This window comes from Perna viridis, chromosome 6 (genome assembly GCF_037379345.1).
Source record: "Perna viridis isolate PV_CMFRI_1.1 ecotype Kerala chromosome 6, ASM3737934v1, whole genome shotgun sequence".
Classification (NCBI taxonomy): domain Eukaryota; kingdom Metazoa; phylum Mollusca; class Bivalvia; order Mytilida; family Mytilidae; genus Perna; species Perna viridis.
In genome coordinates, this window is record NC_142450.1 from 28,360,895 (window position 1) to 28,382,020 (window position 21,126).

The following is a 21,126-nucleotide window of genomic DNA, read 5'->3' on the forward strand; positions in this document are numbered from 1 at the left end:
CCAATAGCACAGCCATTGTTCACCTTAAGTGGCTGTGATGATCAATGTGTGTTCAATGGATGTTACTTGTTTCGTTGAACTATACGTAAATGATACAGGAAAACTGAAATCGAAATTTTATGATGACAAATGTAATGATTTTCTTCCTATTTTGATGCATATTTTTGCCGAATTCAAGTCATATGTTTAAAAAGTAGTATATATTATTTTCAATTAAACAATGTCATCCAACAATGAATAAACTTAGAATGAACATTTACTCAATAACACCTTCATCTTGTTACTTTGTATGTATGATTTTAGTTACTTTATGTTCTTTGTTGTGTATGTCTGTTTTCCATGTGTGGTCTTTGTCCCTGGATTACATTCTTTTGATTACTGCTATAACCCTGGTTCCTTGATTATTCTTTAAAACGATAAGTAATACTAACATTACGTTATTAAGTATCAATCATTCAATCAACTGAAAACACTTCTTAATAAAACAAATTAATTTTTGTTTGAAATAGGAGACTTTTCAAGAGTTGCTTGCTGCATCTATTTTCTCTGCATTGTTTTGTGTATCTATTCCACCCATATGGTTATTTTTGCAAATAAGTAATTTATGAATAAAATCAGATTATTAAATTTGAATGGACCATGAAAAGATCTAGATTGAATAAGTTGCGAGATTCTCTATTTTTACAGTAAACTTAAAATCGGAAGGCACTTTGATACAGATGTACTTTAATATATTTGCTTTTTTTTAAATCCAGAACTAATTTTTGGAAATCGATACCGAAAGAAGAAGTTTATATAAAACATGACACATATTACGCATCATATTCGTCATAAAGGTTATTTTTAGCATCCTTAATCTTGTCCGATAAGTAAATCGATTACACTAGCACAACAGTCAGATCAATTTTTCAACAAAACCAGACAGAAAGAGTTAAACTCGTAGAGACAATTGAGCACCAAATAAGTTGTGAACACTAGGAAGGAAAGGAAAGAGATTGACTTACGTACTTTGCCTGTAATATATTTTTATTCTTCTGAGTAATGCATGGATGCAGGAGTAAAATCTATTATCATAATGATCGTAACTAAGGAACTAGATGCGCCATCTAGTGGTAGAGGGGAGTTTGTATCGGACATTCTTTGTTTTGTTTTTGTTGCACCGCAGCTATTATTTTCTATGATTATGTAAGGTAAGTTTTCCTTTGTTTTTGACCAAATTTGTACAAAACACCTAACACTAAAACACCGCATGATTAGGTTAATAAAACAATTATTCGAACGAAAGTTTATAAAGCTTATTTTCATTTCTTTAATATGAATCATTGACTTATTATCTGATATCAAAACGGAAAGAAGTCTATTTAAAGGACTCACACAAGCAGCGTAACCCGATTTATTTATAAATGTTAGTGTCAAGTGCCAATGGATGCATAAGGAATTTAACTCCATATTTTCTAGCAATGATATCAATAGCACAGCCATTGTTCACCCTAAGTGGTTTTGAAGATCAATGTGTGTTAAATGCATGTTACTTGTTTCGTTGAAGTGATAAGGAAACTGCCATTTCCTTTTTGACAACATATTGTAAGTTTTTATTGTACATAAACAAAATTTATATAAAACACTTAAGTAAATGGGCCTTGACACTAAACTTGGCAACCAAACATATGCACATAGCACCATTCATGAAGAGGACATAATTAAAATCATTTGTCAATCCCAATGTCATTTGGTATTTAGGTGATGATATATGGCTTCTCCTTTTTTAATCGAATAATGAAACTTTACAAAACAGAGATAAACTGTAGGGGTCTACCAAATACATCATCTAAACCCCCTTTCATAAGTCTTTACTTTTACACATACGACAGTGAAAGTTGGATTATTTACCCTGAAGCAGATTGCGATTCAAGACCTACAGGAGTATATTTCTTCTGGTAACATTACCTTTGGTAAAACATGTTGTATACAAACTTATATCTCCCTTGTATATCGTACTTCCCAATGTTTCGAACTGTTTTGTCTTATTCACCAATGTTTCTTTACAAACAGGGACGTCTGCTGTAAAAAAACAAAGACAAAAAAAAAAAAACAATAATTCTAAAAGGAAGTACCCCGAGACTAATGTTTTATAATGTTACAGTTTCTAGTCAACAATATCTCTATCGAGTTGAGGGGACAACTGTTCCAGGAGTCCACTGAACATCTATTGGGACAAGACAAATTTAAGGCTAAAAACCACTAATTCCACTTCCCATAGGCTTCTATGCTAATTTCACAATATTCAATGGCTTCTCTGGACTTTACCTTAACTTTAACCTGCAGATGACTATATATCAGCATGATTCTACATATGTCAGCTCACAATCCTCAAAATGGCATGTGGGGTTAGCAGACGTGCAGTGCAGTACTGGTCACCGGAAGTGAAGTGTCTATAAATAGCATGGGAAATCCCAGTGTTTTCACAAGATAGGGGTATATTTAGAAATCATTATGGAGATTAGGCTTCACATCACAAGAAGCAAAATGCACCTATAAAATGTACAGAAATGTTTTTCCTTTCAGAAACTGTTTAAATTTTTTAAATGAGATGAGAACTTTTTTCACAGCACTATGAGGAACAGGGGTAATTTCTGAGTAGGACTATTTTTGCGTACGTTCCAAATGCTCATTGGTTGAATTGGTGGTCTGTAACCTGTATACCCTTCTAGGCCGATCCGTTTCTTCATTCGAATTAAGATAGAAGTTTACAATGGCTACTGAAAAAAGAGAAACATAGCCGTTAAATTTCCGCTATATAGATGATGTTATGTCTGATAATGCTCGTTCTACTGAATACTTATATCTAACTCTGCTTCATATCCAATCTTAAAACTATACGTAAATGATACAGGAAAACTGAAATCGAAACTTTGTGATGACAAAAGTGATGATTTTCTTCCTATTTTGATGCATATTTTTGCCGAATTCAAGTCATATGTTTAAAAAGTAGTATGTATTATTTTTAATTAAACAATGTCATCCAACAATGAATAAACTTAGAATGAACATTTACGCAATAACACCTTCATCTTGTTACTTTGTATGTATGATTTTAGTTACTTTATGTTCTTTGCTGCATCTATTTTCTCTGCATTGTTTTTGTTTTGTATCTATTTCACCCATATGGGTATATTTTTGCAAGTAAGTAATTTATGAATAAAATCAGATTATTAAATTTAAATGGACAATGAAAAGATCTAGACGGAATAAGTTGTGAGATTCTCTATTTTTACAGTATAAGTTGTGAGGTTCTCTATTTTTCGGAAGACACTTTGATACAGATGTACTTTGATATATTTGTTTTTTTTTAAATCCAGAACTAATTTTTGGAAATCGATACACTAGCACAACAGTCAGATCAATTTTTCAACAAAACCAGACAGAAACAGTTAAACTCGTAGAGACAATTGAGCACCAATAAGCTTTGAACACAAGGAAAAGCAGAGGACGCTTACCCTACCGGTGCACCTGGTCCATGCTCCCAGTTTTCAGTGGAGTCCGAGTTGCTCATTTACTTTTGTTACTTTGTATGTATGATTTTAGTTACTTTATGTTCTTGTGTATGTCTGCTTTCCATGTCTGGTCTTTGTCCCTGGATTACATTCTTTTGATTACCGCTATAACCTTAGTTCCCTTAATTACTATTTCATTTGTTTTGTACTCTTTTTTTACGAGGAAACTACATTATTTTATGCATATTTTCTTCTTTTTTTTTTGGTTTAAATAATGAAATAACTTTTTTCATGTTGTGTTATTGTCAGTTCGAATTAAAAGTAACAGCTGTCATATTTATTAATGAAAGTCCAGACCTATTGCGACTTCTGATTTGACCTGATCCGATCATCCTAGTGAAAAGGAACAATTCAGCTGATATATATTTGCATAAATAAAATATAAAATCCGATTACCAGGGTTTATTTTTTAACAACGAAATTCTGTGACCAATGTTCCGATCTATCAGATTTGGATTGATTTTGTGTTTGGTATAGATCATTATGTATTCAATTGTACTCATAGCCAAATAATTATTGTTCTGGGTGAACAAACCCCAATACGCTGTATATCACATTTTGTCACTTGGTTATTAAATGTTATAGGTTTAACTCTAATCATAAATGTTAGGTGAATTCACATGTTCTAAAATATCTCTAAACTCCCGTTTTGGAATTGACAAAATATGAACATGATAATTTGAAAATGATATTCGATTAAACACTTCGGCAGCGTTTTATTTTGTTTTTACCATTTTATATGCAATTAATTTATTATCATTTTATCTGTAAGGATATAGGGAATAGATATACGTGCGTAGATATGCACTTGCGCCTTTCGTTTTTATTACACATTGCCTTTACAGTAGATTGGTATGGAATTAATTTTGTATCCGAACGTCCTATGCAGCAAAATATGCCACATATAAGAATCATATGGTTTGCAACATATAATTATCACATGGATCGAATATGATATTATAATAATAAGTTGCATTTAGTATGTAATAGTCATATGTTTTTCACCAACACATGTTTTATGTTTCCAAGCCAAAATTAACATATAACATTGGAGTCATATGACATGAATGTCGTATGTTAATCATGGTATGATTACCATATTATCATAGCAATCGAGCACCAATATTATAATATGTGGCACACTTTGCTGTACACAAACTCGCTCTGTAGATTTGTATTAGACTTTCTAGAATGGAATGTTATTGTTCACCTGCTTTTTGGATTTTTTATCCGATTTACTTTGGCGTATCAATACTATAATATAATATTGTACAAATTTGTTTCAGCAACTATTCCTGGTTGCTTTATTATACATTTGTTGAAGGAGTAGTAAAATTACCCAGGGTACATACATTCTCTTTCGAGGGTCAACGCTGATGGCAACGGTTGCTTTTATACATTCACTGTTCCTTTACTGAAAAGTCAAAAGTATTTATTATCATGCTTAACAATGTCTTAAATCCCTTTTTTATCGAGAAGAGCACCCATGATATGATCATTGATTGTTGTGTGGTCAATCTGTATTGAATGGGGATAGTCTTCGCGATCATCTGAACTCTGATTAGTCGACGAGAAAATGCCCAAGAAATGCTATTATCTCAGTTATTAGTAAATAATGTTTCTAATGTTGATAATGTAAATTAAAATATAAAACCCTTTGATTTAATACAGTTAAAAACCTTACACTTGTTATACAATAAAACTAAGTGTACTTAGTAATAATGGGTTCTATTTGATTTTCCAGAAATGATTACTGTGTAATGTCGTTTATACTTTCCGTTAAGTTGTTCGATCTGAATGATTTAGCAGTTGATTGTTAATTACTCATTAGAATTCAACTTAACTAAATTTCTAAAAAGTAAAAACCATCATTCGGACTTTCCTTTTTGACTAATTCATCAGTTTTTATTCAATGTGGTAATGTTGATAATGTTAATGACAACATTAATTCGCATGACAGTAATAAAGAATTCACTGTGTATACTGTTTTTTTTATTTGTCGTCAACAGTGAAAGTTCCGATGTAGTTCGGGTTGCTCATTTACTTCAGTTTTTTTGTGTGTGTTATTTTTCCTATTCGTGTTCTTTATGGTGTGTATTTATTTCTCCCTTTAGTTTTTTGTCCTTGGAATATATTCTTTTGATTTTCACTCGAACCTTGGTTCTCTTCATTACTTTTTGATATTCGTCTTTAGAAAGATTAACATGCTAATAACATATGCACTGTTATTATGATAGGCATTACAATACTGAGATAATACAGAAAATAAATGCTTTCTTTTCATCTAGTGGCTTCCAAAATCTGTCATCCAAAATGGCAAATGGTGGCACTACGGACATTTTTGGGGGAGAATCATTTAGTATGCGACGCCCGTCATTGCTGGAACAGTTGAAAAACATACTGAGGGAATACCCAAAGGATTTTCAGATTCTTCATGTAAGCTTAATATGTTTTATTTTGATAAATTCAAAAGTACCCCCAATTTATGTGATATATAAAACTTTGATTTTAAGTTCAAAGAGAACTACCTGGCCTAAATGCAAAACCCTACCGAAAATGAATATTTTGAAGAATATATATCGAATGAGAATAGTCCTCTGTGCAATTTTCTGTACTGGAATTATAAGCTAAGTTTTCTAATATACGAGGCAAAAGACTTTTAGTTGTCGACTCCAAAACAATCAAATCGTTATATTCCTTTTCATGAAATTGGGAGATGGATGATAGCACAGGCAGACATTTTTAGAGCCAGTATCAACTTTTTTTACCTATTTTTACAAATGTCCGAGAATTTACAAATTTGAGCCCATCTGATATCATCTATCAAAACTAGGATTAGTAATTGTTTTAGGGCAAAACATCAATAGTGATGACACCCATAATAATTGTACATTCTGTCATTATGGCTACTGTTTTAACATAGAAAATGGACATGAACGCTTCAGCGTACATGAGATACTGGTTGTATTTATCCTATATATTCATATAAATGCTATGAACATCTAGGTTATCAATTAATATTGTGCTAAAATTTAGTTTATTATTCAAATATATTAGGAACTTGTCCAAAATGCAGAGGATGCGGGAGCGTCTGTGCTGAAAATTAAATACAATCATGGCAAACGGAAACCACAAACATCTGAATTCAGCAAGTTTTTCGAGGTAACTTTAAATCATGCCTACCACTTTCGCACTTTTACCGCGGAAAATAAAAGCCGTGGTTAATGTATAGATGATAAAACAAGATTATCAAATAATCGTAAAAATCCTTTTTTTGTAGTTTATGACTGATAATTAATTACGTTTAGTTATAGCATTTCTCAAAAAATGTAAAATATCTTCCAATAAGTGTAAATGTCTGCAGCATTATTTCGCTGCTTGTCAGAATGAACGGATGTCTAGATAATCTCCGACACAATCTTCCTGCGAATTTTGAAAGAAAGTCCTATTTATTTTGTTTACAACACACGGCATATAATTGCAAATACATTGCTGTCCGAATCGTTGAGGATTAGGTTTAGTATTATCATATTTTATTAACCGCTTTTTAATTTTTGTTTCATTTGAATTTAGCAAAATAGTTTTTCATTTCTTTGTTCTCGTGTACTTTGCTTTCCTCTCATATTTTAATACGCGAAGAGGTTTTAGCTTTCGTAGACAAATGAAAGTTGTAGTCGGGAGTCATTATAAATCCATTTTTCAAAACAAAATAAATTCCTTTTTTTCATGCAACGTAATACGCTTCCAAAGATAGCGTAAATTGTTGTATTATCAACTGAGTCCTGTATACTTATGGGACGAACAAACATCCACATCGAGCTTGGTGCATGCAATGCAGTGGCTTAAAATGGCATTATTGGAGCATCACTGTCGTATTGTTTATAAATGCCACTGCGATCTACATGTACACCATTACTCGAAAACATTCAGTAGCTTCGATGATTTAATACAATTTTTTTTCAAATATTGGAATGGTAATCATGGCATGGCACTCGAATGTTAACGAAAATGACGTAATCAGCATATCCATACCTTAATACGGCTGCCGGACATTTCGCCCCATACACAATTAAGGAAATGCATAAGCACAATTAAAACGCATGTCATAACAAATTTACCCTTTTGAAAGTTAATTAGAATAATATATTATATCATGGTTAACAAACATTTTAAAGGTGTTTCTTCGGGAGCGTTTAAGGTTTTACCTTCATCATACTATGCCTGACATTTGTGTCAAACAGGCTTAGAAGTATAATACTCAGGTATATCAATGCTGTAATATTTTGAATAATAATCATATGTAGATCAACATTTGCAAAACCAGTATTGTGAAAACAATGTTTCTTATACAAATATTTATTTGTGTAGTTGTGTCATTATGCTAAATATGCGTTTTTGTATTATTATCACTGCAGTCACCAGCCCTATGTGTGTACAACGATAGTGTTTTTGACCATGAAGATTGGTTAGGTATAATCAGCGTATGTTTGAGTCACAAAGAACAGAAAACAAACAAGATTGGTCGATATGGACAGGGCTTCAAATCCGTTTTTCACTTAACAGGTATAACATTGTAATTTAATTTTATCGAGTATGTCCCTAACTAATAATACAAACTGAGTTCTTATTTCATTTGGCAATTCAAATTACAATGGTATCAAAATATAGATAGATTATTCAACTTAAACACTTTGGTCAAATATCTTTTTTTTTCAGTTTACCTATTTCGTGTACTGATACTCTATAATGTAATCCTAATAATTTTATGAAGTATTTTCGAAGAAAAATCTGAAACTAACATGCATAATTTAAAAATCGTCAAAACAATAATGATAATTGTGATACTTAATAATAAGAAAAACATATCTAGAAACTTCACAAAACTGGTCTACCAAGAAACAGCTACATGTACTCTAAATTCTAAAACACATGCATGAGATATTTAAAAGGACGGTGACCTATCCATCAAATGTCAACACAAAATTAATTATAACATGTTGAAGCCAGATTTACTGTATGTTTATGGAAAGTCTTCATACAATTCAATAACAGGGAAAATTAGGTACATTAAATCAAGCTACGTACAGCACGTGACGTTCGAAATACACTCTAAACGATGAAGATGGTGGCCTTAAACGAAAAAGAATCTTGCATAGTCAAGGATGGAAATATGATTTTAAACGTCGTTGGATTAGAATAATGCTACAAATTTTCGAAGCCTTAGTTAAAGATGAAATGAACGTCTAACGCTGCGTGGAGCTTGACATAACGAAAATCCGCTTTTAAGAGTATGATTACTTTTTGGCAAATTTTGTTACATGTATAAAGTTTGCAATAGGACTGAACCTAGGTTTGATTGAATAAAATGTATTTTAAAATGTAAAATAAATGTGGGGTTTACGATTATGCTCGCTCAAGGTGAATGAAATTGGTTTAAAACCGTAGAGATGTAATTTAAAACGCTCTAGATTTAAACCTTAAAAATAACAACTAAGCTATAAGAGTTCATAAAGGTATAAGAGTGATCAAGGGAACCAAGGTTATATCGGTAATCAAAGGAATGTTATCCAGGGACAAAGACCAGACATGGAAAACAGACATACACAACAAAGAACATAAAGTAACTAAAATCACACATACAAAGTAACAAAAGTAAATGAGCAACTCGGACTCCACTAAATACTGGGAGCATGAACCAGGTGCACCGGTAGGGTAAGCGTCCTCTGCTTTTCTAGAAACACCCGCCGACTTGCTCATAAAAAGTCAAGTCCAGGGTAGACAAACGAGGAAAGGTAAACTATGACCCGTTGAATAAATCAGTTTTCATGGTGCTGATGGATACATCATAACGATCCACGAGTTCATGATGACGATTATAAAACTTCTGTAGTGATGAAAAACAATTAAAAAATAAAAAATGAGTAAAACATGTATATATCTATTCTTATACAGTTTAAACCGCGTTTGTAATAATGTAATGAATTGTATATGGTAAATTCTGAATTAGGAATAGTCAAAGCAGCAATTTGCAGGTCCCATATTCCGGTTTATGCTTAGTAAAAACAACTTTACTTTGATTTTAATTTTTTTAGACTACCCCGTAATTATCAGTGGCAAATACGTGCTGATGATAGACCCGTTCAAACTGGACAATGAGTGTACGAGGAAAACTATTTCTAAAATGATGACCCATATGGCAAACACTGGTATGTTTGAAATGTTTGATCTTCATGATGTTGATATATTTAATACCTTACAAGGAACGTTATTTTGGTTCCCCCTCCGAACAAGACCAAGTCAGCTTTCTGAAACTACTTGGGATTCCATAAAAATTAACGATATCCTAAAATCGTATGAAAGAGAAGCTTCCTTGGTTCTCATCTTTCTGAAAAGTCTTGCTAAAATAGAAATATCCCACAGTTGGGGGAGTATTGTTGTAGAGAGTACTATGACAATCAAAGATAGAACGTCGATTGCCGCTTTGTTTGGCGGAAGTGAAGAAAATGAAACGATTACACATGATAGGTGCTATTACACAAAATTTGGAATACAAAGCGGGAGCCGACAATTAAAACTAGCCATCCTCCATTTTTATGCTGGTACGGAAAAGATGACTGAAGACTTGGAAAGGCTTGTTGAAGATAAGGAAATAGGATGTTTACCATACGTTGGTATAGCTTTTGATTATGGAGAAACCCGAAGTGGGGGTAGAATATTTAACTTTCTTCCTCTACCAACAACAAATTGTTCAGGCCTTCCAGTGCATTTAAATGGATACTTTGCCTTGAGTCAGAATAGAAGAACGCTGAAGTTAGCGGGGTATGGAAAATCGTCGGACAAATTTGTTCGCTGGAATGAGTTATTGGTCAAAGAAGTGGCAACAAAGGGATATACTAAACTCATCAAATATTTAATAGAAGATAGTAAAAAAAACAACAATTTAGAAAGTTTTGTGAGGACTGTGTATGCTTCCTTACCCCAGAATGAACAAAGGGATTTACCTCTATGGTCAACTCTTGTCCAATCCATCTACTCGCAAATAATAAAGTCGTCCATATTTTTCATAAGAATATCCGGCGGAAAATGGGTTGGGAAAGACAGTGCCATGCTTTTCAGACTCACAAAGTTCGGCTATGGTCCATATGAAGGTTGCGCGGTAGAAAAAACCGTAAAAAAACTATTACTTGCTTTAGGCCAGGATTTATTCGAAGAAAAAGTAAACACTGAATTGCTTACTGACAAAAGTAATATCAAGCTACTAAATACTGGAGATGTTGCGAAATTTATACGACAGTCAAGGTCGCCTGTACTGACTATGTTATCAAAGAAAGAAAAGATAGCCATTTTAAGATATTTCATTGCAGAAGAATGCACGAACTATGATGATCTCCAGCTATTACCTCTTGCAAATGGTGTATTCGAAAAATTTTGTAAATCTAGGAAGACTATTTATATTGTGAGGAAATACGAGGATATTAAACTTTTTCCAGGCAAAGAGCACTGTTTTGCAGAATTTGATTTACCATATGATGTCATCCAAGGATTAAATTCTATGGGTAGAAATGGTAAGCTTTAGAATTTTTTGAACTTTTTCATGCTGGTCGTAAATATATTTAAGAACAACGATTGTTAATACAAGATAATCTGCGTAACTACTACTTATGTATAAAGGTTTGGTAAACTTGAATTTAAATACCAATTATGAAACAGATAGTTATCCAATTGATAACCTTTAAAGTCTTTAAAGAGACACAATCATGATTGTTTAAAAATGTATTGAATAATGATATTAAATTAGTAATTTACAATTTACAGCCTAATAATACGCGTCATATAAACAGCCATTTTAGTATTCATAATATTGTGTATGATTTTATTCGACATATAGTATTCACAAAAGGTGATTTTTAATTATTTTCAAGTAAAACGTAGAACTTATGAATACTCAATGCTCATGTGCCTTATACTTGTAGCATTACAAACTAGCAAACAATAACTAAACCTATGTTTACCCATTATAAAAAAGGGTTTTTTCAAATTACACAAAAAGCGGTCTTTTCTTTTTGTTTTAAATAGGAAAATATCAACTGAGACACCTACAACGTAATGATGTGCCACTTTTGTTGAAAGCGGTTGTTGACACCTACTTATACAACGATAAAGAAGTAGGAAGATACATTCAACGTCCCAACTCTCCATTGAACATTACATGGATGAAGCTGTTGTGGAAATATATTCACCAAAACTATGAAGATGATTATACTATTTTTGATGAACTGCCCCTGATCCCACAATACAGGCATGGTAACGACAAAATAGACACGTTTTATGTTTTAAAGGGACGAAATATTTTATCGAGTTGCGAAGTATTCAAAATTCCAAAATTGCCAGAAAAGGTTCTCGACATTCTTCGCGCTTATGGCGTTACCGTTTTAAACTGTAATGAGATCATTACAACCTATAGTATCATTCTGAAATATGTGTCACTTCCCGCTTTAGATAATATCAAGAAGTTTTGTGAGAATAATCAAGAAATGCGGCAAAAAATTCAGCAATGTGTAGGTCTTGGGCAAAATATATGGCTTCCAGAAGGGACATCAGCCATGTCTTTTGGACAACACGAAAAACTGATTACTCGACTGAAAGGAATTCTCTCTAACTATCCGATTAATGAATCTTTATTAAAAGAAATGATTCAAAATGCAGATGATGCTGGAGCTTCAGAAATTCACTTCTTACTAGATATGCGCACGCACAAAACTGAACAAACATTCTTCGAATCATGGCATCCTCTTCAGGGTCCTGCTCTGAGCGTTTATAACGACGGAATATTTACTGACACAGATCTTGAAGGTTTGAAAGAACTTGGTGAAGGCAGTAAAATAGACGACCGGACCAAGACAGGGCAATTTGGTATCGGTTTCAATTCTGTTTACCATATTACTGATGCACCTTGTTTATTAGCTCTAGGACCCAATTCTGCGATGGATGGTCTCTTTTGTGTCTTTGATCCTCATTGTCGATATGCTCCCCTTGCCCATTATGGTAATCCAGGTATGATCATGAAAAGTAACGAGCTAGAAAATAAACATTTGGACGTTTTTGAAACTTTTTTGTCGACAAAAGAACTAAAACGAGACAAAGGAACATGGTTTCGCTTTCCTTTGAGGCGATCATGTCATTTGAAATCAAAAATTTCAAGCAAAACATTCGAGGTAGATGACGTGTACAGTTTACTGAAAAGAATGAAAGAAAATATACACGAAAATTTGCTTTTCCTTTTAAATCTGAAAAAAATATCGATTTCTTTCGTCGATCAACACGACAAACACATACAATTGTGTGAAACGGAGGTTGTCTCCAATAATGAAACGGCCAAAAAGCAAAAAGCTTTCAAAGTTCGTCTATGCCAAATGAACAAAATACTGAGAAACTCGACACCGTATGTTCTTAATGAAAGCCTAGAGGAATATGCTTACACCTTCTCAATAAAAATTGACAATATGAAAACGACAGAGTGGCTCGTTATTCAAAGCCTCGGATTAACAGAGCCGACCTCTGTTGATTCAGACATTCAAAGAGCCTTTCGAAATAAAGATATACGGTTTCTTCCAAGGGGTGGTGTTGCTGTTTTATTGAATGGAGATCTTGATCATTCTAAAGCATTTTGTATCCTACCTCTACCAATCGAGACAGGAATTCCATGTCACATTAACGGTCTGTTTGCAATTGATTCTTCTCGACAAAAGCTTTGGGGTTCCGACAGAAATAGCAACATAAATGATATTAAAGGCAAATGGAATATGGAACTTCTTAAAAAAAACATAGCATATGCATATGCAACAGCAGTTTCTCTTTTAAGGAATGGTCCCAATGGAATTCGAATAAACAAGTTGTTTCCAATATTTAATCAAGCAACAAATACTCTCATCCGGTATCTGATATTTCACATATATTTTCAAATCAAGAAGAGAAATTTAAAGGTTTTTCAATTGGCTTCTGGAAAAGATAATTTGGAAAGTTGGGTTTCGTGGATTCCCAACGAAGGTATGAGAGGAAATCCCCTCTTGATTGATGATCTCTTAGCACAGGAACCAATTCGCCATACCGAATATCGAAGGATATTCCTGACAATGGGCATGCACCTTGTACATCTTCCACTTAACATCCAGAAGAGTATCAATCGTGCATGCCGTACATTCAATACCCATGAACAGACTTCATCTAACTGTATTTGTATACGAAGTATTGATCCAACCTCTGCTATCGACTTTTTCGTGTCACTTAACCGTAGGTGCCTCCAGAAATTGAAAGGCAGGACCGAAGACATTAAGTTGTGCGTGACATATTGTTTTAAGGTAGAGGACGTTAGAAAAGTTGAAGGGTTACCCTTGCTTTTAAGAAATGACGGCACGTTTATCGACTTTAAACAACAAAATACATTGATACTTTCGGAGTTTTCCGACTTACTACCGACATGTGCTGACCACTTTGTGCACTCAGATTTGACAGATCTATGTGAATTAAGAAGTTTAAAGTTCTCAACCCTAACCGGACGTGTGTTTAAGCAATTGCTACCAAAGCTTATCAGTGAATCTCATAATAATAAAAATGGATTAATTCTATTACGACAAGATGATACTGCTTTGATTGTACCTTGGCTTAAGCGTCTATGGCAATTTATAGACGATACGGAAGATGCTTTTGACGAATTAGCTGAGTGGTATCTTCTCCCAATAACTTTTGGGGATTTAATTTACCTCTCACCTATCAAAAATTCGAAATTTTGCATAGATTACGAAAGTTTTGATGGAGGTGTACACCTTGGTGTAACTAAAATAATGAGAAAATTGTGTTTACCCGAACCTGTTGTATATTCAGCAAAATTATTAAAATCACTTGCAAAATATGAAAATGTATCTGGTGTTATTGACTGCATATACTATTATAGAAATATATTTAAAAATATGAATATTCTGACTGAAGATGAATCGGTTCTGTTTTTCGAGTATATAATGACAACGAAGTGCTTCAATGAAAAGACAATAGGCAAATTAAAAGAAATTCCACTCTTTGTTTCAATTAATGGACAAAATGTCAACATTGCAAATACTGATTACTTTGCAGTATATGATACACGTCACGCTCCAATTCATAGTCTAGAACGTCTCTTTGGTGAACTGTGCGTAAGCGTATTGAAATATTTCCCCGGAATTCACAACTTGTATGATATCATCAATTGTAAAATAATTAGAATTGCTGATGTATATTCGCAATATGTCCTTCCAAATTTTAAACTTGTTGATGAACAATTGCACATGGAACATATGCGCTACCTTAAAGACAATCTTACGTCAGATTTCGATGTAGAATGTGCCTTGCGAGAAGTTTCTTTCCTGCCCTCTGGTAATACTTTGAAGGAAGCAAAATATTTTTACAATCCAGACCATCATCTTTTTGCAGAATTCTCAGTTGATATAAACTTTCCTCCTGCCCCCTATAGGGATAAAAGTTGGAGAAGTTTCCTTATTCGTGCCGGACTAAAACATGATGTTGATGAAGACACCTTTATCGATTTGGCAAAGAAAGTAGCAAGACCGTCTGTTAAATCAAGATCAGAGAAAACTTGCCAAAGCAGCTTGTTATTAGAATATCTAGATCGATATATCAGAACCAATGGAAAAAACAATAATGATTTTATACAAGACATTTCAACTATTAAATTCATTCCCGTCCATCCGTTGGATGACTCTCTTAAAGATATATGTGTCTCAAATGTGAACTGCAACATAATGTCTTCTCTTGGTGAATCTTTTAGCTATGAGCAGAGATATTTGGTGTGGACTGTGGCACAAATACTGCCACCATGTGCTTCTGAGTGCAAAAGTCAAATGAATCTATGCAAAACGCCGGAATTTGACGTAGTAAAATTGCATATAAAAAATATTTGTACGGCCTTGCAAAGATCATGGATTAACCATGACCAGTCTATGATAGAACTGATAATGACCCGCATATATGAATATCTCCGTGATCATAACTTGCGTTTAAAAGAACTAATCGGAATCCCATTATTTCACATTCCTGATCATCGCCTGTTTGCTTATCCACAACAAGTTGTTAGATATCTCGACATTAAAGACGAAATTATCCCGTACATGTTGAGAGCACCGGACAAATATGGTGCTTTCTTCGATTTATTTGATACCATGGGAATGCAAATTGAACCAACAGCATCGACGTTTGGCAAAATATTAGGTCATCTTCGTCAAGACTGCTCTGAAACTATTCTGTCTCCATCAGAACTAGAACTTTCACGGAAGGCGTTATATGGATTCATGAAATCACTTAGATATGCCAAAGAACCCATAGAAGATTTAGGCGTAGAAACTTTGTACTTATTATCTGAAAAAAATACCTTGTTGCAGTCAGATACGCTCTTTTTTTATTCTCTCGACGTTTCACATTCCCGGATACCAAACAGTGATATTAACTTTTTGGCCGATTTTGAATGCATTGGAATAAATGTTTCACAACTACATCAAATGTTTGCGCTACTGCCAGAAAGATATAGACCAAGGTCTATTCAAACTGTTATTAGAGAAAGAATTTCATCAATGAAACCATGCGAGTGTGAAACCGTTGAGCGACTAAAGGAAATTTTGACCAGCAACAGATTCACTAATGTTTTGCTAAGAATTTGCAAGTATGATCAAAGCAACCTAAAAAGAGATCTCACTACTAAAGATATGCAGAATATTGCATTTAAACTACAGAGACTTAGAGTGCATAGTGTATGTGACTTAGCCACTAAACTCCAACTAAATGGAGAGACAGTAGGTACAGAAACTAACAAAATATGTTTTTACAATGATGAAGAAGAAGTTTTGTATGTTGATGGTAACAATATTGATATTCATAGATGGCTTCAGATATACTCTATCGAACTAGAAAGATGCTTACGGATTATTGCCCAAGGTCAGTACCACAGACATACACTTTTATGTGTTCTTCCGAGCTTTAGTGCAAAATATGATTCCATCCAAGAAACACTCAACGAATATGGAATACCATCTTTAGAAGGGGATACAGCAGATAATATATGGTTTCCACGGGCAGGCTCACTTGTTCCTCTGTATTTGAAACCGTTCTTGCGAAAAGCTGTACACCCTCTCAAGATTAGGTCTTATGTTGTTATTGTGGCTAATGAAACGTTAAGTAGAATTAGCATCGACGTTGAAACAATTTTAAATCAAGATATAACCCTAGTTTACGGTATAATAACAGAAATTGTTACGGATTCACTTGGTGAAATTATCTCTTACAAGCTCAATGTTGGTGAAGAGGGCGAACTTAAAGTTGAGAAGGATCACCTTCTAGAAGTTCAATCACGGGCAAACGAAAGTGGATATTTCGAAAATGAAGAGACATATGTAGAACCTAGCTTCATTAGAAGGGACTCAACAGACAGTGTTGATGGTAGGACATTCAGTCAAACTTCACCTACAACATATTTTCTCCGACTTCCAAACCCACAAAAGGGAGAAGGGCGAGTATGGCTGCAGCAAGCAAATATCGATTTACAGACTGCTTACACTTTACAAGATAGTCTCAATAGAACCCAAATACATAGCTACAATTGGGTGTGTTTTCTAGCCCAACAGGTAAGTTGTTTCTCAAACTTGATTTCAGAAGTGGAAATAAAATTATTATTGCACAGAGGAAAAATGGTGAATCGAAATTAAAAAGCCTTCATATACTAAAGGCTTTTTTCATGAGTGTCTAATATACCGATCAAGATACATAAACACCCTTGATATACTAAACAGTCGTAGTGATGAAACATGCCAGATTTGAATTCGAGTAAATAGAAATACGTTTATGAATATCACAAAGCATAATGTTCTTCATACGCACAAAAAAGTACAGTGACTAATTAAATAAACAGACATTTCATATTGATTTCAACAAATCGCAATATCCAACAATGTAAACAGTATATGTTCTAGATATCATTGCTTTTCAAAAATCTAATATTTGAAGCTGCTGTGTGATTTATATTTGAGACAATTTTATATTTTTGTAGGCCGGAGAGAAAGCGATAAAAGGTGCTCATTACACAGTAGATGCTAACAGTGTTCAGAGAACACATCACTTATCCAACAATGTACCAAAAAATGACACTACTCTTCGGGAATTAGCCATGGGGCTGCAGAGAGTAATTGGTGATATTAATTCTCTTAGATATCCCCGTTTCAGAGACATCCCATCAGACAATTACTCAAAACACACTGCTGTAGAAGCTCTGCAATGTGCCAACATGATTGTTCAACATGTTGAACGGACTTATTTTTAAACAAAAAACCTTAGTCACTATGTTTATACGTGTATGCCAGTGGTTTCTTTCAAATGAATTACGAAAACAGTAGTTAAAACAGTTCTGTGTGTTGCATATTTTTTTTTATTTGTCATGTTCTTTTCAATTTTAATGCATTTTTAATGATATACAACAACTTTTGTCATTTAGTCATTTGCCTGATATAGGATTTAAATACTGCGCTAGACCTTACACGAATCAAAAACCGTTTAAGTAAAGCTTTTACTAACGTTAGAATTGTGTTATTATTATTTTATTCATATTTTTAATCACAATATTTCATTACATGTAGAAAACACTCAAAGCAACATGCATATCACCATTTAGTATTTTCAAATAATAATACGGCTAAGGATGCCGTGCTTTGCGTTGTTCTTGTTTGTTCTTGTAACTAGTAATCCAGTTTTCTCTACGTTATGTAAGGTTAATTTCCTTCTATATACTTTTATCTTATATTCATTCAGGATTTGTAGGAAGACAATATACATATTTAAACATTATAAAGAATTTACAGTCTTGTGTAAAATTAATGTAGGTTACCGGGGTGGCTCCAGGATTATAGATTGGGGGCGCGCAGTTAAATATTTTTAGGTTATATTTTTTAAATATTATTCTAGAGTCGGTGCAATGTTGATATTTGTTAGATAAAATTAGCGAGAAATAATAGTTTCAACTCAAAATCGCCTAAATATACCCCTGACAAATGCGTTGCAAACTTTGGTGGGGGGTTCACACGCCCGCCATGCCCACGCTTAAATCCGTCCCTGGGTTATAAATGTATTTTACGGGGTACTTCTAACGGGAAACTTACAAATTTATATCGAATTATATGTATATTGTGTGATATTATGTAAAACTTCAGATATTTATTCTCATATGAAAATAGATAAAAAATAGCTTCATGGAGCACAGCATGATAACAACGCAATTGGTTGAACCATGAACAGTTAGGGCAAATGTGGACACAATATTAGTTTTTGACACACCTAAGCATAGGGACTTACAAATCATTATGGAAACAATAACTGGTTTAGACGTGCTATAGCACAAAACGTGAAATTCAATTAAACATTTTCAAAATTAGACCAAAAACTGAAAAGCTGATCTCTTGGGATGAAATCCCTTTGACCCCTTGTAACTCAAAAACAGTAAGAGGTATATGAAATCAGATTTAAAAACGAGGCCACAAATTTTCATAAGGCTTCCAATAAAGTTAAAATTCCTGATATAGGACCCAAAATAAATACTAGTCAAGCTATCGCCTGAACATAAGGAAAGTGCATGTTTCTGGCCCCACATTTATTAAGGTACCAGTATCGTATTGCATATCCCTGAGCAGGTGTACGTCAAAACATGGATGCTATAAAAATATAGTGCATTTTCTTTTTGCCTCTCTACAAACTAATATTTTGTCAAAAGATATGAACAATGACTTATAAAATAGAGCAAACATCACACTGTAAGATGAAGAACTTTTTTAAAAGAAAATCTAACATAATATCATAAAAATGTTCCACTGAAAAGGTTGGTTTGGTGAGTGCAAAACGAAAGTGAAAGTAGGGAAAATGGCTATTTATAGTTCGAGACTACTTTTCTGTCCGATCTTCGTGGACTCACCCTATTTTCTTTGCGGGAAATTATTTTCTCACATGTCCTTAGAAATGCTACATAAGTGAAAGTTTTATTGAATCAATTTACATATTTTTTAAAAAATCCTAAAAATATGCACTTCACTATGGAAGTCTGTGGGAAAATTAATACGATACTGAGACCTTAATGTTCAAATCTTTACCCCCAAAATCAATCCACGTCTAACCATAGTGGTATACATTACTAAGCTTTTACTGGAGTTGTACAGTTGAATTCTATGAAATGCTTGTTTTATGTCACTTTTTGGTCCCTAATTGTAAAACGGTTGGGGCTATAACCACCAATACTTGAAAACCAAGTGCTCCCGACGACAACGCCGACGACACGGACGACGACGACAGCGCCATACTGATATAAAAAGCTATACGAAACTTCCCGATATCATTTATATAATACCTAGTAATATTTGCAAACATGAGACAAATTTACTCAAATTCAATTCCAGGATCCAATCTTATTTTTTGAAATCAAAATTCTAAAGCATTTCTATCAGAGATCATCACTTAAGAAAAAATGACGAAATTTGTAGACAAGATAGGAGTTTAGGGAATTATCTACCTTGAATACTCATAAATTGTTTTACAGTTTTGTACTTATGTATTAGGTAATTTCATAGAGAATTTGATGTTGTATATTTTGATTTGTTTTTATATATTTTATTCAAAATTTTGTATTTTATTACCTAATTATAAGGTTTATCTTGTTTATTAAATATACATATATTTTTCTCTATTTTCAAAATTTATTCATATATATATATGTTTTATATTTATATAAACCTTTATATGAGATATCTTACTATGTATATGATATATATTGTTATGTTAATTCAGAGAATACACAACATCAAAGTGATTTAACTCTGTAAAAATCAGCAAGATGTTTTTGTGACATTCTGATATCAAACTCAAAGCATCTAATCGATCAAATTTTTTGTTGAAGAAGCTCCAATATGTTCATTGAAATTTACATATTTTGCTTCTTTTATCAAAGTAAAATACAGAAATTTAAAAACGAGCCATATGAATTTTAGAGAAGATGTTAGGTACCCCCTTTATATTGCATATAAGATATCTGATGTAATACATATCTTAAATGTCAAATACTGGTAAATATAATAACATTTTGCCATACTTAACATGTCAATATATCTATATATTAGTGCGAGGTTTTGTATCATTTAGAATTAAAAAATACTTAATTAATATGGCTGTTTATCTTACAAATTTTATCTACAACTATAGTTACATGTTGATACATATTTGCTTCTGGTATTTCTCACTATGATGAAAGCTTCCAGATAATGTAGTAGTGTATGACTTTTCAATATAATCTCACCAACACTTCATGAGAATGACTTATAATTTTGTATGCTGCTTCATCTCGGTACATGTGTAGGAAGAAGCGTTTATAAGCTTTTTGACTCGGTCACACATCGCTTGTCGAAACCACTAACTACTTTTCCCGATGCCGATTTTATATATTTATTTCGTGGAAAAATCTCAGCAACCCTTTCATGGAAATGACTTAAAACCTGGCGTGAAG

The 21,126-nt window shown here is 33.2% G+C and overlaps 1 protein-coding gene and 1 pseudogene across 8 annotated transcripts in view; one reads left to right on the forward strand and one right to left on the reverse strand.

Annotated features, from left to right (window-relative positions):
- Window positions 1–1,080, reverse strand: part of LOC148614364 (sacsin-like) — a 34,844-nt pseudogene extending 33,764 nt beyond the window's left edge. Inside the window, exon 1 of the transcript XR_015923649.1 lies at window positions 1,009–1,080. The product of XR_015923649.1 is annotated as a sacsin-like (transcript). The remainder of the gene's footprint in view (window positions 1–1,008) is intronic.
- Window positions 837–20,786, forward strand: LOC148614365 (sacsin-like). Of its 7 annotated transcripts, XM_088588480.1 has the most exons (9): window positions 837–1,190; window positions 1,459–1,584; window positions 3,360–3,569; window positions 5,843–5,990; window positions 6,612–6,716; window positions 7,970–8,117; window positions 9,647–11,119; window positions 11,631–17,218; window positions 17,641–20,786. In XM_088588480.1, the coding sequence occupies exons 4-9, from the start codon at window positions 5,868–5,870 to the stop codon at window positions 17,908–17,910; spliced, it is 7,707 nt and encodes a 2,568-aa protein (XP_088444606.1). In that variant the 5' UTR covers window positions 837–1,190; window positions 1,459–1,584; window positions 3,360–3,569; window positions 5,843–5,867; the 3' UTR covers window positions 17,911–20,786. The 7 variants fall into 7 exon arrangements, with proteins under 7 accessions (XP_088444606.1, XP_088444605.1, XP_088444607.1 ...); XM_088588479.1 differs by lacking the exon at window positions 3,360–3,569; XM_088588481.1 differs by lacking the exon at window positions 1,459–1,584.
- The last annotated feature ends 340 nt before the right edge of the window (window positions 20,787–21,126 follow it).

Coding starts and splice junctions, on each gene's coding strand:
- LOC148614365 (XM_088588480.1), top strand. CDS start 5,868: ATGGCAAATGGTGGCACTACGGACATTTTTGGGGGAGAATCATTTAGT. Junction 6,717..7,969: donor AATTCAGCAAGTTTTTCGAG/GTAACTTTAAAT, acceptor TTATCACTGCAG/TCACCAGCCCTATGTGTGTA. Junction 11,120..11,630: donor AAATTCTATGGGTAGAAATG/GTAAGCTTTAGA, acceptor TGTTTTAAATAG/GAAAATATCAACTGAGACAC.